This window comes from Carya illinoinensis, chromosome 10, assembly GCF_018687715.1.
Source record: "Carya illinoinensis cultivar Pawnee chromosome 10, C.illinoinensisPawnee_v1, whole genome shotgun sequence".
Lineage (NCBI taxonomy): Eukaryota > Viridiplantae > Streptophyta > Magnoliopsida > Fagales > Juglandaceae > Carya > Carya illinoinensis.
Genome location: NC_056761.1, coordinates 15,568,975 through 15,584,503, shown reverse-complemented (window position 1 = coordinate 15,584,503; position 15,529 = coordinate 15,568,975). Strand labels below are relative to the sequence as shown.

The 15,529-nt window shown below is 35.7% G+C and overlaps 1 protein-coding gene across 1 annotated transcript; it reads right to left on the bottom strand.

The window, feature by feature from the left end:
• Positions 1–1,636: 1,636 nt before the first annotated feature.
• On the bottom strand, positions 1,637–4,048 carry LOC122278893. Its single transcript, XM_043089100.1, has 3 exons — positions 3,694–4,048; positions 2,865–2,900; positions 1,637–1,886 (listed from the first exon to the last, which is right to left on the bottom strand). The coding sequence occupies exons 1-3, from the start codon at positions 3,959–3,961 to the stop codon at positions 1,831–1,833; spliced, it is 360 nt and encodes a 119-aa protein (XP_042945034.1). The 5' UTR covers positions 3,962–4,048; the 3' UTR covers positions 1,637–1,830.
• Between the last annotated feature and the right edge of the window lie 11,481 nt (positions 4,049–15,529).

Sequence of the window (15,529 nt, the reverse complement as noted above, 5' to 3'; positions counted from 1 at the left end):
CAGAAAATGGATCAAAGCCTCAAAGCCAAACCTCGCCATTTCCCCAGAAAATGGCCCACATCTGAAAACCATAAAAACGATCCAATTATGCATGCACCATGATCTCCTCTACGGATCATCCGCACATCCTAGCTCTATGCCACACCGTAGGTAACGACTACGCGTGTGACACCTAAACAAGAGATGCCCAAACTCGCACCCAGGGCGTACCTGGCCAGGCCATCCTCTAGTCCCCGCCACTCTAGGGCCACGGAGTCGACACGACAGCGTTACCGTATCGTGCGATCCGGTCATCGTCCTGCGACAACTCAGGGGTTGTCACTCAGTATTATCCACTCTCGAGTGACCAGAGGAGCTCCACCGAGATAATAACCCATCCCGGCTTGGGCTCGTGAGATACACGCACCCGAAATCCATTTACGCCAACAAAACATGATTTTTCTCACTTAAAATAAAATACACATGTATGCAATATGTAACGCATGCCTCATGGCACAAATAACCAAGCAATCACAAACAACCAAAACCAAGCACTCCGTCCTCAATCCATCCGACCCCCGAACTCTTCGGACTAAGTCCGGAATCAACCAACCAACAGATAAATAAATATTGTAAGAGCATAATACATTTAAATCTAAGAGTAGAGTTTGGAAAATACTTACAGCGCTATAAGATAATTTTCAAAGGATCGACGAGGAGAAAGCAACGTAACAATGTAAAAACACTGTGGTCGTGGGTTGTAAAATACCCACTTTTGAACGGGGACAAACCAAGGCTCGGGATTGATAGGGAATGACTTAGAGGTGTTTATGAAGCTAGCGGAAGTGAGAGTCGGCTGTGGGTGGCGGCGAAAACGGCGATAGGAGGCCAAAATACCCAAATCAGACTGTTCCATCGACGGATTAAGGCCAGAAATGGGTGGTTTAGGACGGCAAGGAGTCGGTGATGAAGTGGTGAGGAGGTGGTGGCCAGAGGTGGAGCGACGGCGGCAAATCGAAGGAAAAGCCGCTAGGCTTGAAGATGGTTTTCCGGCTAAACGGCGGCATGGTTGGAGATAAAACTTGATGGAGTGGTTCACCGGAGGGAGGGGAAGAAAACGGTGGTGGTGGCGTGGGTACGTCGCCGGCGAGCGGCGGTACTGGGCGGCTAGGTGCTTCGGCGTGAAGGAGAGAGAGAGAGAGAGAGAGAGAGAGAGAGAGAGAGATCGCACGGGGGGGATCGATGCACGGGGAAGAAGGAAGGAAAAAAAAGAAAGAAAAAGAAAGAAAAAGAGAAGAAAGAGAAAGGAAAAAGAGAAAAGAAAAGATGGGGAAAGGAAATAAGGTCCAATCCTCACTTCTGGGGTTCAACAACTGATCCAGCGAAAAAAACTTTAAAAGCAATAAAACCAAGAAAATATCTTAAACATAACGTAAAACTAAAATATAATAAATAACTAGTAAAAACTAACTATTTAATTTTAAATCCAAAAACAAGCTAAAATAAATTAAACAACAATTTAAACTCAAATAACAAATAAAATCCAATTAAAATCCAATAATTTAAAATAAAAAAACTATTATTTTAATTAAATTAAAATATTCCTTTAGTGAAAATACACGTAAAAAGGGGATATCATAGTCACAACCCTAGCTTATCATGAACGAGGCCATGATCCCGTACATGTTCTTTTCCTATTATAACTATGTATTATTATTATTATTATTATTATTATTATTATTATTACTATATGCCTATTTTTTTTATAAAGTAAAATAATACATGACGAGCTCAAATGCATCACGCATGAAAAACATATGTCATCACCAAAAGGACCAAACAACCAACAGACTACAAAACGTTTTCCCCTCCCTCCTCCGTAGTACCCAGCTCTTCAGTCGCTTCATCTGTACTTGGACATTTAAAACATAAACACAAAATGAGCTTAATACTCAGTAAGCAGTACAGCATGTTGTTAACTTCATAAGCATTTAGGTACTGTTTGGCCATTGGAATATTTTATCTCAAACACAAAATTCTCATCTCATCATTACAACTTTTTCAAATCTCTATATAAAATATAATAAACAATTCAATTTTTTCTTAACTTTTTCAAATCCCAAAACAATAATTAAAATATAATATTTTAATATTTAATCTTAAAACTCAAAATTCTCATCTGAGAAGTCTTAATGGCCAAGCAAAACCTAGTATTTTTTTTTTAAAGCATGCATACGTTTAAATGATACTTTCATGCACACATTTACATCATACTTTCAAACATACTTATACATCATACTTTCATGCATAACCTTTACTTTTATCTTTTACTTTCTTTTGGTTGGCACACTATTACACCCCTGTGTCTTTTGGACCTGGACTCCACCCATGGCCAAAGGTTAGGAATCCATTTTCGTCAGGGTGTAGCACTAGGTGCACTACCAGTACTACTTACTCGGCATTGCAATCTGTCCAGTCCTTTAGTACCCTTTCCATTCATATGGCCATTACCTATTTTCATACTTCAACTTTTGTTTATTTCTTTTCTTTCTTTGCAGTCAAGCATTTTCAGTATCTTTTCTTAGTCCAATGCATATGCATTTATTTTGAAAAAATAACATTTCATGTCATGCTTACATATAAGTAGGATATTAGTTATTTAAAGAAGCATGTATGAAAATCTCATAACTTAAAATCTTCATGCATGCATTACCTTATGCACATACAAAGAATTATAATCGATAGGATGCTTAACAGGAGCTACCAAGAAAGGCTTGTATATAATATAGGTTCATTTACTCTTTATTTAGAGCAACGTTTGAAAAGAGATAGAGAGATTATTTCACAAGAGAACTTTGCATAGAAGCATGATCATAGCTACTTACCTCGATCTGCTTCAGTTCCTTCAGCGTTAGTTGGTCCTAATCCAATAAATAATAAGTGTGTTAATACTCATCTAACATCATTTAGGCCTCCCTTTAAACGAGAAGCCAAAATATTATAAATCTAACGTCATTTTCTACCCTTAGCGTTACCTCAAGTAACTACCCTCTCGACTAACCCTTACAAGAGTAGCATAAGCATAATAATTAACCTAGTTAACACATATTATTTAGCTAAGCATAACATAGAAAAATAGCTAGAATAGCCCATTAAGTAACTCAAAATCCTAAGCATCAAAGTTTATAATTAAATCATTTGACTCTCCTTTTAAAACAAGTTTTTAAGATTACATATAACCATAATAAATCTAAAGACCTCTAGCATTCTAAGGAAGAAAACATAACACCACTTTCAAAATAAAACTCACTGCACAAATGCTCATACCAAAATTATTCCAAGAATCATTTAAGATTTTAAGCAAGCTCATTTGTTAAAAACTCTCTTTTATTTCAAAATATATAAAAGCACAACACGAACACAGCCTCCCTACATATTTGGTTACTCAAAATAGGCCATAAACATATATACATGGGAGTCACCACATCAACATAGCTCCATACATATTCGGTTACTCAAAACAGGGCGTAGATATATGTATATAAAAATCACAACATAAAGAGATGCAAACCAGAAACTGAAACATAAGTGTTATACATGGTTCAGTTGGTCTTAAACAACATCTCAAAAACCGAATATATATATATAAGATAGGCCATGAAATTCTAAACCCATATATTAACCATACTAAGGAATAAGTTAAAAACCTCTTACCTTTAATTTCTTCACCCCTTGGAAGATGAAAACAAACTTTAAACTCCAAGCTATGAACAAACACAAAATGGGTATGGAAGAGAAGTGTATGGCACAGTTTACTGGAGGGAAAAACAATTTCTTTCTTTCCCTTAGAGGTCACATGGCTTGAATAATGGAGAGAAACTTTCATTTTCCTTGAGTTGGAAGATGAAAGAAGAAGAAGAGGGGAAGAACAAGAAGAAGGCATCAGCTTTGGAGGAGGAAAGAAGAAAAAGTTTTCTTTCATTTATGGTGACCGACAGATTCCAAGGAGTTAAGGACTTAACACTTAGTCAAAACTTCCTTTGGAAGTTAGAAGAAAGGGACGGCTTGGATAATGATAAAAGGAATGATTACTTCTTCTACTCTTAGCTTATGACCGACAAGTTGAAGAGAAGATAAGGACTTATTTGATTTAATTAGACTTATCTCATAAGCTATCAAGTAGCCGACAGAAGGGGATATCACTTTAAGACTAGTCAAAGCTTATGCAAAAAAGCTTGGTTTTGGACGGCTAGGATTAAATTTAGGGAGATATTTATTCCAACTACTAAATCCAATGGTGGGAAGTCATTTGGGTTGTTTCATAAATAATAAAAATTTGAGGGCTTGAAAAGAAAATACTATGAGGCCTTAAAAATCATGTACTTAATTCAATTTAATAACCCACATAAAATAAAAGCACATCCATCTTGTAATAAAATAATAAAATAATAAAAAATCTTTACCTTAAAAATATTTAACTCAAAGAATAAAATAAAATGACGTAAAGACCCACGTAGTACGATTTGAGTATTACAATGGAAGTGTATAAAGGATCCTTATTATATGATGACTCTACTGATCCCAGGGCCAAGGTTATTTGGGAATGAAATAGACATATATCTACAGCCAATTATGGAAAAGTTGAAAGAGTTATGGGAACAGGGTGTTAGTATATATGATGCAGCCTTGTCACATGAATTCAAGATGCATGTTGCAGTATTATGGACAATAAATAATTTTCCAGCATACGAGAACTTGTCTGGATGGAGCACAAAAGGTAAAATGGCTTATCTTGTTCGTAACAAAGATACACAGTCTCAGTGGTTAATGAATGGCCAGAAATTATGTTTCATGGGACACCGTCGATATCTACTTTAAGATCACAGATGGCATTCAAATAAAGGAATGCTTGATGGAAGGATTGAGCACAGGTCGTCACCGCCCACTAGAGTATTCTGGTGGTGATAATCTTAAGCAATTGGAAGATATTCTAGACAACAGATTTGGAAAGGATACAAGATGTCGAAAAAGGAAACGACAAGCAGTGGAATTGAATTGGACAAAAAAAAGTATTTTCTTTGAGTTGCTATACTAGTCGACCTTGACACGGTGCCACAATCTAGACGTTATGTGTGACGCTAACTCCCACGTATGGATACGTGGAAATCGAGGCATCGAGATGACGACAACACGGGTCACACATCCCATCGCCAAGTGCCAAGTGTGTGTACATACAACACGTGTACATCAAAATAAAGCATCGGAATAATAATAAAGTCAGTCGACTAAGTACCAGAATTTGTTTAAATACAAACTCGCTTAAAAAAAAGTGTACTAAAATATTACATATAACCAGTAAAAATATAATACAAACTAAAAGTAATAATCAAAAGCAGGGAATAAATCTCAACCCATGAGTGATCCCAGATCACTCCTCTGGCGGAGCCACATCCTCTGGCTCAAGCATCTTCGTCATCTGCATCAAAATCTACAGTACCAAACACGGTACCGCAAGTAAGTAACAATCCAACCAAACCTCAAGATAAAAATACATCCATGCAATAACCAAATGCATGAACATGATGCCATATGCATATGTCCCGAAAATCCACATTTTCCATGCACGCCAAAATTCCATTTTGGCCCCAAAACATTTCATTTAAAACATTCCTTGCCATTATCCAATATAATGACCCAAAAGTCCAATCTCGTCATTTTTCTAGAAAATGGCCTATTAACCAAACCATCAGAGCACTGTAAGCGAAAATCATAGGTAGGACTCTACCATCATCCCTACGCATGCACCAAAGGCGGGAATCACAGGCGGGACTCAACCACCGTCCCTGCTTACCACCATCCTTACAAGTCCGTCTGTAGGTGAAAATCACAGGCTAGACTCTATCACCATCCCTGCTTACCGCCATCCCTACAGTACCTCTGACTCAAACAAGCAATCTAATCGTTCAAATATACCCAAATATATTTCTCACTTGAAAATCCAGTTTTTAATTTTCAACACATGTACATGCATGCAATTACACGAAAACCCAATTTTCCTTTTCAAACATGAACCTGCATGCACTATGCAATGCTTACGACAAGATATCAAAAATAACCAACAAATTCCAATATCAACCAATCACACAAATATCTCCATCCTCAAATTCAACCGATCCCCGACTCGGACTCAGTCCAGCACAAATAATCAATCACAAATTATTGTTGAAGTAAAAATATATTTAAATCTTAAAGAAAGTTTGGAAAATACTTACAGCGCTATAAAATATTTTTTGAATGATCAAGGAGCTGCAAAAGGTGGTGGAAAGGCAATGTAACAGTGCAAAATGCATTGTGGCCGTGGGTCATAAAATACCCACTTTTGAATGGGGACGAACCAAGACTTGAGATTGATAGAAAATGGCTTAGAGGTGTTTATGAAGCTAGTGAAAGTAGTGATTGGCTGTGGGTGGTGGTGAAAATGGCGGTGGAAGTGAAAAATGGCCAAAAAGGAGTTGAGCACGTGGTGGTTGCTCTGGCGACGGATCGGAGCTCGAAATGGGTGGGTTAGGTCAGTAAGGGGTCGGTGATGAAGTGGTGAATAAATTGTGGCTGGAGGTAGAGCGACGGCAGCCGTGGAGCACTTGAACACAGTAGCTTGAAGGAGCTCGTGTGTCTTAACGGTGGCTCGGTTGGGGCTGAGATTTGATGGGGGTGTTCACTGGCCGAAGGAGAGTCGAACGGTGGGGGTGGTGATGGCCATGCCAGCGAGCAGCGGCGGTCTGGGTAGATGAAGGAAAACAGGCAGGAGGGAAGAGAGATAGGGTGTACTTGGGGAGAGAAGAAACTGAGAGGAAAAGGAAAGAAAGAGAAGAAAGAAGAAAGAAAGAAAGGAAAGAGGAAAAAGAAAAAAAGTAAAAGAGAAAAAGAAATGATGGGGAAAAGAAATGAGGTCCAATCCTCACATCTTGCGTCAAGAAATTGATCCAAGGAAAACTATTTTCAAAACAACAAGTTAAATAAAATAATTCAAACACAATGATTTAATAAAATAAAATAATAAAATCTAAAACACAATAATTTTAAAGCCAAAAAATAAATTAATTCAAATAAAAAAATTATAATATAATATAATAATAAATAGTAAGAAAGCATGTTAAAATAATTTCACCACTTAAAAATCATAAAATAATATTGCAAAAATCACCTTTAATTTAAAATAAGAAAATCATTAATTATAATAATTTAAATAGAATCACTTAATAAAAATATATGTAAAATAGGGATATCACATCCTCCCCCCCTTAAAATAAATTTTGCCCTCAAAATTTGTGAGATGAAACATTTGTGCCAAGCACAAGATACGACTTAGAACACCTAAGAAAACATACCATTAACTATTCCCATAAAAGCATTAGTCTCCTAGTGACCATCACGTCTAGTACTCCTAGGGCGACCATGTAATCCAAAACCTCTACTTCCACAGGAACCTTAATACAATACCCAGTAAATTCCAATAATTATTACTTTCCTAGAACAAATTGTAATAACCTCAATCGACTCCTATGCTATATCCTCAATACCTTCATCGTATACTACACCATGGTAACCTAATAGTCACTCCAAAGTAAACCATCAATAAGCATAAATTGCACAACCAAATGATTAATCTCTTACTAAAACTCTGAATCACTACTAATTCCTCAAAATCAGTACAAAATTTGAATACCTAATTATCTCCAAAAATCATGATTTCATGCGCACTCTGATGACTTGCCAAAATACAAAAGACTATGTCCTCAAAAATTAACACCTACCAAACCACTTCTTCCAACCCAAAATAAAACAAGGACTTGTACTCTCCAAATCCATGCACTTACAACTTTTACACATCCTTAGTTAAAGCCAATACTTCTCCAACTTACAAGTGATTCATTCCTATCATATTCAACATCTAGATCTATATCCTTGAAATTAACAAGAATCATCTCCTAAATCCGCACCATCTACTATTCTCAAACTCGGTATGGATCAATCCTAAAACCGGCCACTACAACCTCAAGCTAAAAACAATCATTTTTCAAACTAATTCGAAATCTTCAATCCTCAGAGAATACACGCACCAGCTCAAAATCTTCAATCCTCAAAGAAATACTCTCATAAAAATTTCCATATCGATAACTCAACTCTGATCAACCTCATTTTAATGGTTACACCTAATCAGTCTCCAAAATAATTCAAACTAGTATACCAAGCCTATAAAACTAAAAACTTCAATCTCATTATGAGTCAGTCCTTCAAATCTGCAATCCCAAAACCTTAAATTATGTAAAATTCATTTTCCAAAATCCGTTAGGTCAATGAACTTTTATCCAATAACAAAACAATCGACTCCTGAAAGTCTCAAAAATCTAAAACCGTAAATAATAACCAATCATTTCCTAAGGTCTACAAAATCTTAAACCTTTGCTGAAATTTCCATAAAATCTATCCTTGAAATTTGTTGAACTTACAACCTACTACGCTATAAACCATTTCATAAACTCCACGGAACCTAATAAGTCAATTATCCTATTTCCCTAAGAGATCACCCAGATCATGCCATTCCCTTGAAGTCTTGATATTATAAAAACAAACCACATGTCTAAGAGTTCAGGCCTACAACACTAACTGTTCAAACCTAACAATGGTATTCTTGATAGTATCATCTTCCTGTCATAACGTAACCCTTAACCCCACTTTACAACTCAAAACACTTAAAATATGATATAATGAAATAAATTAAAATACAACAAAAGAACATAAAATAAAATAGAATAAAACCACCAAAAATAAAATAAAATACAAGAAAAATAAAATAAATAAATCAAAATAAACATAGAATAAAATAAGCAAATACATTAAAATCAAATTAAGTAAAATAAATTCAAATTTAATAAAATAATTTCAAATAAAATAAAATCGAGTCAAATTAAATAATTCAATTTAAATAGCATACCTAATTAAAATAATTACAAATCACAACTTTAAAACTTTCTGGTACTGCAGCTATGGAACATATGGTTTTACCCAGGGCTGAACTGCTCTGATACCACTTGTGATGCCCCTAACCCCCATGTACGAACACATGAAAATTGAGACATCGAGATGATGACAACACGGGTCACACATCCCATCGCCAAGTTCCAAGTATGTATACATGCACCACATATACATCAAAATAACACAGCGGAATAATAAAGTCAGTTGACTAAGTACTAGAATCTATTTAAATCCAAACTCGCTTAAAACCAAGTGCACTAAAATATTACATATAACCAATAAAAATATAATACAAACCAAAAGTAATAATCAAAAGCAAGGAATAAATCTCAACCCACGAGTGATCCTCGATCACTCCTCCAGCAGAGCTGCATCCTTTGGCTCAAGCCTTTTCGTCATCTGCATCAAAATCTATGGTACCAAAGACGGTACGGTAGGTAAGTAACATTCCAACTAAACCTCAAGATAAAAATACATCCATGCAATAACCAAATTCATGAACATGATGCCATATGCATATGTCCCAAAAATCCACATTTTCCTTGCACGCCAAAATCCCATTTTGGCCCCAAAACATTTCATTTAAAGCATTTCCTCTCCATTATCCCCAAAGGTAGAAATCACAAGCAGGACACTACCACCATCTCTATGCGTGCATCGTAAGCGGTAATCATAGGCGGGACTCTACCATTATCCCTACTTACAACTATCCCTATAGTACCTCTGACTAAAACCAGTCAATTCCATCATTCAAATATACCCAAATACATTTTTCGCTTGAAAACACAGTTTTGAATTTTCAACACATGTACATGCATGCAATTACATGAAAACCCAGTTTTCCTTTTCAAACACGAACATGAATGCACTATGCAATGCTTACGACAAGATACCGAAAGGAACCAATAAATTCCAATATCAACCAATCACACAAATATCTCCATCCTCAAATCCAACCAACCCCCGACTCTTCGAACTCAGTTCGGCACAAATAACTAATCACAAATTATTGTTGAAGTAAAAATATATTTAAATCTTAAAAGAAGTTTGGAAAATACTTACAGCACTATAAAATATTTTTTGAATGATCAAGGAGTTGCAAAAGGTGGAGGAAAGGCAACGTAACAATGCAAAATGCACTATGGTTGTGGGTCATAAAATACTCACTTTTGAATGGGGACGAACCAAGACTTGAGATTGATAGGGAATGACTTAGAGGTGTTTATGAAGTTAGTGGAAGCGGTGGCGAAAATGGCAGTGGAAGTGAAAAATGGCCAAAACAGAGTTGAGCTCGTTGTGGTTGCTCCAGTGACAGATCGAAGTTGGAAATGGGTGGGTTAGGTCGGCAAGGGGTCGGTGATGAAGTGGTGAAGAAATGGTGGCCGAAGGTAGAGCAACAGAAGTGCTGGAGCACTTGAACGCCGCGGCTTGGAGGAGCTCTTGTGGCTTAACGATGGCTCGGTTAGGGCTGAGATTTGGTAGGGGTGTTCATTGGCTAGAGGGGAGTCGAAGGGTGGGATTGGTGATGGCCACTCTAGTGAGCAGCGGTGGTCTGGGCAGATGAAGGAAAACGAGCGGGAGGGAAGAGAGAGATGTTGTGTGCGGGGTGAGAAGAAACTGGGAGGAAAAGGAAAGAAAGAGAAGAAAGAAGAAAAAAAAAAGGCAAGAGGAAAAAGATAAAAAGGAAAAGAGAAAAAGAAATGATGGGAAAAAAATTAAGTTCAATCCTCACATCTTGGATTAAGAAATTGATCCAAGGAAAACTATTTTCAAAACAACAAGTTAAATAAAATAATTCAAATGCAGTGATTTAATAAAATAAAAATAAAATCTAAAACACAATAATTTTAAAGCCCAAAAATAAACTAATTTAAATAAAAAAATATTATAATATAATATAATAAATAGCAAAAAAGCACGTTAAAAGAATTTCACCACTTAAAAATCATAAAATAATATTGCAAAAATACCTTTAATTTAAAATAATAAAATCACTAATTATAATAATTTAAATAAAATCACTCGATAAAAATACACGTAAAATGGGGATATCACATTATGCACATTGAAAAAAATATATGTGAGAATATTTTGAGTACCCTGATGTCAATACAAGGGAAGACAAAATATACAACTAACTCTCGTAAAGATTTGAATGAGTTGGGGATAAGATTGGAGTTGAATTTGCAAGATATTGGGTCATCATCCTATATGCCCCTTGGATGGTATACACTTTCAAGTGATGAGAGAAATAAATTTTTTTACTGGTTCATGACAATCAAATTACTAGATGGTTATGCTTTGAACATGCCAAGATGTGTCCGAACTCATGATTGGAAGATAACTGGTCTCAAAAGTCACGACTGCCATATATTTTTGCAGCGATTGCTGCTTGTTGGAGTGCGCGGAAAGCTTACTCTAGATGTTCGTATAGCTCTCACAGAATTAGGGCGATTTTACAGGGGTATTTGCAGTAGAACGTTGAAAGTTGACGCCTTATTAAAAATGGAAGCTAAAATTGCTTTTTTTTTTTTTTTTAAAGAGTTAGAGCCACTACATGTCCAAGAGTGGCCCCTCCCCAATTTTATTAAGAAAACCTCACTTTTGGCGGAGGAAAACCATAATTACAACTTAAGAATGAGAAAAATGCCATAACAGCCAAAAAAAAAACATTACCTAGAACAAGTTGTTAATCTAAGATAAGAACACCCACTCTTATCCAAAGGAAAAATGCCCCTAAGTAACCGAGGTAAATCTGAACTCTTATTCCAGGTTTTAGTAACTCCAGCTGCACCTAAACGTGCAAAGCCATCAGCCAAAGAATTGCTCTCCCTATAAACATGTTTAATCCGGAATGTCATTCCTTCAAGTAGGCTTAACAACTCCTCCCAGTAGTCTTCCAAATACCAAAGAACACATCTTTTCTTCAGTAGCCAATCTATCACAAGCTTTGAGTCCATCTCAATATCTACCTTGTTTAAACCCAGAAAACTTACAATACAAATTCCTTGAAGCAGCCCCATAAATTCAGCAAAGTTATTGGTCCGATTGCCAGTGTTTATAGGAAAACCAAAAACCAAATTTCCTCTAAAATCTCTAATCACGCCTCCTGCCCCCAAAATACACAGATTACCCAATGAGCTACCATCCACATTCAGTTTATACCATCCTTCCTGGGGTCTCATCCATTTAACTATCTGAGACATAAATCGTCTTTGCTTAGACGGAATTTGAAAACAACTCAGAATCTCTTCATCCCATGATGACCAATTTGCTGACGCCTTCATTCTTTGATATAATGGTTCATTTGGCTGTGCACCTATCTCATGAGGTTTTAGTTGCAAGCCCTATTCAATATAGATGGATGTATCCTATTGAAAGGTTTATGAGGAAACTTAAGCTATCTATGGGGAATATGGCTCGTTCAAAAGGATCGATCGCAGAGTTATATGTTGATAATGAGTGGCATACATTTTGTTCAATGTATTTTTGTGGGGTTGATACTAGATTTACGACACCGGATCGAAATTATGAAAGTGGATAAATGAGTGTTTCATCAGTATTTACCATGTTTTCCCAGAAAGTACATTCCATAAGCGCACAAAGGGGTTATGACCTATGTGGGCGAGAGTTTGAAAGAGCTCGATGGTATGTCTTGAATAATTGTGTAAAGATTGACCATTATTTGAGGTTAGTGATGATTATCTAAATCAATAGTATTTTTAAGTGCATGTATAATAATATAGTATAACTTGATATAAATTAATAGTTCACATTAACATCCACAACGAACATATACAACTACTTCGCACGATTTGTGTAACTGACATAGAAAAGATGCACGAAGAAGAATTTGCCTTATGGTTTGAACAAACGGTATTACTAAAAAAACATGAACAATTTCTTCGAACTTCGTACTTTGAATGTCACCATATTTATATTTGATATTTATATAACTAGAATAATATTTATTGATGTAGGTTGTATATATAGTGAAAATTCAGGTGAAATCTCACCAAAGGTTTATGCTTTGGTATGTGGTCTGTCCAAGCAGGCCATCCAATATTCAAGATGTTTGGTGCGTGGATATAGATTTCACACAATAGACAGAGAACAACATAGGAAAACTAAAAATTGTGGGGTCGTAGTCGAAGGAAGTCATGGGGATGATAATATTGATTTTTACGGAATTGTAAAAGATATCATAGCAGTAAAGTATGTGTGGGGATATATGGTCTGGTTGTTTAAATGTAATTGGTGGGATGTCTCAAATCCTAGTTTGGAAGTGCATAACGATGAATATTTTGTGAGTGTCAATACATCTCGAGAATGGTATGAGAATGATCCTCGCTAGCTAAGCAAATCAAGTTTTTTATTTAGATGATTCAGAGTACGGAAATCCATGGCGGGTAGTCGAGAAGTTTGCACCAAGAAATGTATATGATTACATTTCAGAGGCAGACGAACCACATGAAGAAGTTGATAGTCCAGACCATGAAAAAGCATATCAAGAAAATGAATCAGGCATCAATCTATCTGTTGATCTAAGCCAATATGACATGGTCCCATTGCGTAGAGAAGATGTTCAATCTGAAATAATTGGAGGTGAAGTATCGGGAGAACATGAATCAACTGAAGTGTCTATTAAAGATGGGAGCGATTGGTCCAACAAAACTAATACTGAATGATTTTCAAATAGATATTTGTGTAGGTATAATTATTATAAAAATCCATAATGTACCTTGTTCGAATAATAATTTATTATAATTTCAAACAGATATGCCTCCTAAACTCAAAAGAACAAGTGAGCCATCCCCATCCCTTATTAACTCCCTATATTGTTCACTTGCCAATAATAGTGGGCCAACATCACTAGAACCAAAACAAGGTACTTTATCATTGTTTATCTATAAAATAAAATAATTTAATTAAAAAATTTACTTTAATTATTATATACAGTTGTTGTAAACCAGTGCCAAGTTAGAGGCACTACGAGGGGTGACTGCATAGAGAAAGTGAGGAAAGTGGATAAAATTAAAGTTGATATACCTGATGATCACACCGATGGCTTTGGGAATTCAGTAGCTTAGCTTGCTTCTTATGTTGGTACTCTTACTCGCATGTATGCAACCGATGGCTATGTCCTCTTGGGCTAAAGTTCCCCAAAATGTGAAAGATCACATCAAAAATCGTTGCCTCGTAATAAGCTACTTTGTATAACATGTTAATTTAAATAACTTTTGTATTTATACTAATTGTTTATATTTTTTTAAGGATGAGTTTGAACTAAATTTTGGCCAGCGAGAGGGTCGACTAACGATTGAGGAACTAATGTCAAATGCATTCCGGAGGTACAAAGGTCGATGCCATGCACACTATCAAAAGTTCAGTACTACAACAGAGGTGCATCAAAGTCCATTCCAAGCAATACCACCAAATGAATGAGAGAAAGTTTGTGATATGTTTAAAGATCCTGCTTATCAGGTAATTCCGCTACTATATTTTTTTAATAGTATATGATAGATGTATTAAATATATAGTTATAATATTTTTCTTTAGCAACGGAGTAAGGTAATCAAAGCAAATAGATCAAATTTAACAATACACCATCATGCGTGTTCTCAATCTTTTCATCACTTGTCTGAAAAAATGGTAAGTTATTCTCGTCCTCGTTATATATTAACATATACACTTTTCTGATTTAAGTTCTGATATAGATTTTCATTTTGCAGCAAGAAGAAAGTCCTGTTGACTATGATCTGACCCAATTGTATGCTAAAGCATATAACAATTGTGATGGTGTTTGGAGTAATCTTGAGGTAGAGGCAAATTATGTAAGTTTGAGTTCCTTTAATTCCATTGTCTAAAGATATTTTTGTTACCCATTCTAACTTTAATGCTTTTTGTTTTGGTAGGACAAGATGATATTTCTTAAGGAAATTGTTGCAGATGCGTCTGATGAATCATCTATCAACAATGCTCAAATTCTTTCTCAAGTTCTTCGATCAAGTTCTAGATATTTGAGGGGCTTACGATATTGCGTGAAGCCATCCTCAACATTATCATCCTCTTCTAAAGCCAGATCGAATGATGACAAGATTAAGAAATTTGAGGAAGCTGCATTTGAGATAGAACGATTGAGTTCGAAGAAAAAAGAGTTGTTGACCCAATTAGATCAAGCAGCAGATTTAGAGACGAGATTAGAAGAGAGTCTACAATTAAATAACCAAAAAATGTTTAAACAATATCAGTTAATAATGTCTCAAAACACTATGCCACCACCACCACCACAATCTTAATTCATTTAATTTTTTTTAGTTGCCTTTAGTTATGATTTTCGCAAACATTTGAACAATTGATGTATATGATTACAATTTGTGTAATATTAGTATGTTCTTTTTAATTAAATTTTCATATGTTTGATCAAGATTGTTCGAATGATGAATAACCCATTGGAATGGTGAATTACAGTTTATGCATCCATTCGAACAAAAACAAACCCATTCAAACG

What these genes read in the sequence shown, in the direction of transcription:
- LOC122278893 (XM_043089100.1), bottom strand. Translation starts at nt 3,961, where the DNA reads ATGAAAGAAAACTTTTTCTTCTTTCCTCCTCCAAAGCTGATGCCTTCT. An exon ending in AAGGGGTGAAGAAATTAAAG is followed by an intron (nt 2,901 to 3,693) that starts GTAAGAGGTTTT and finishes TTATTGGATTAG; the next exon opens with GACCAACTAACGCTGAAGGA. An exon ending in AGGAACTGAAGCAGATCGAG is followed by an intron (nt 1,887 to 2,864) that starts GTAAGTAGCTAT and finishes GTCCAAGTACAG; the next exon opens with ATGAAGCGACTGAAGAGCTG.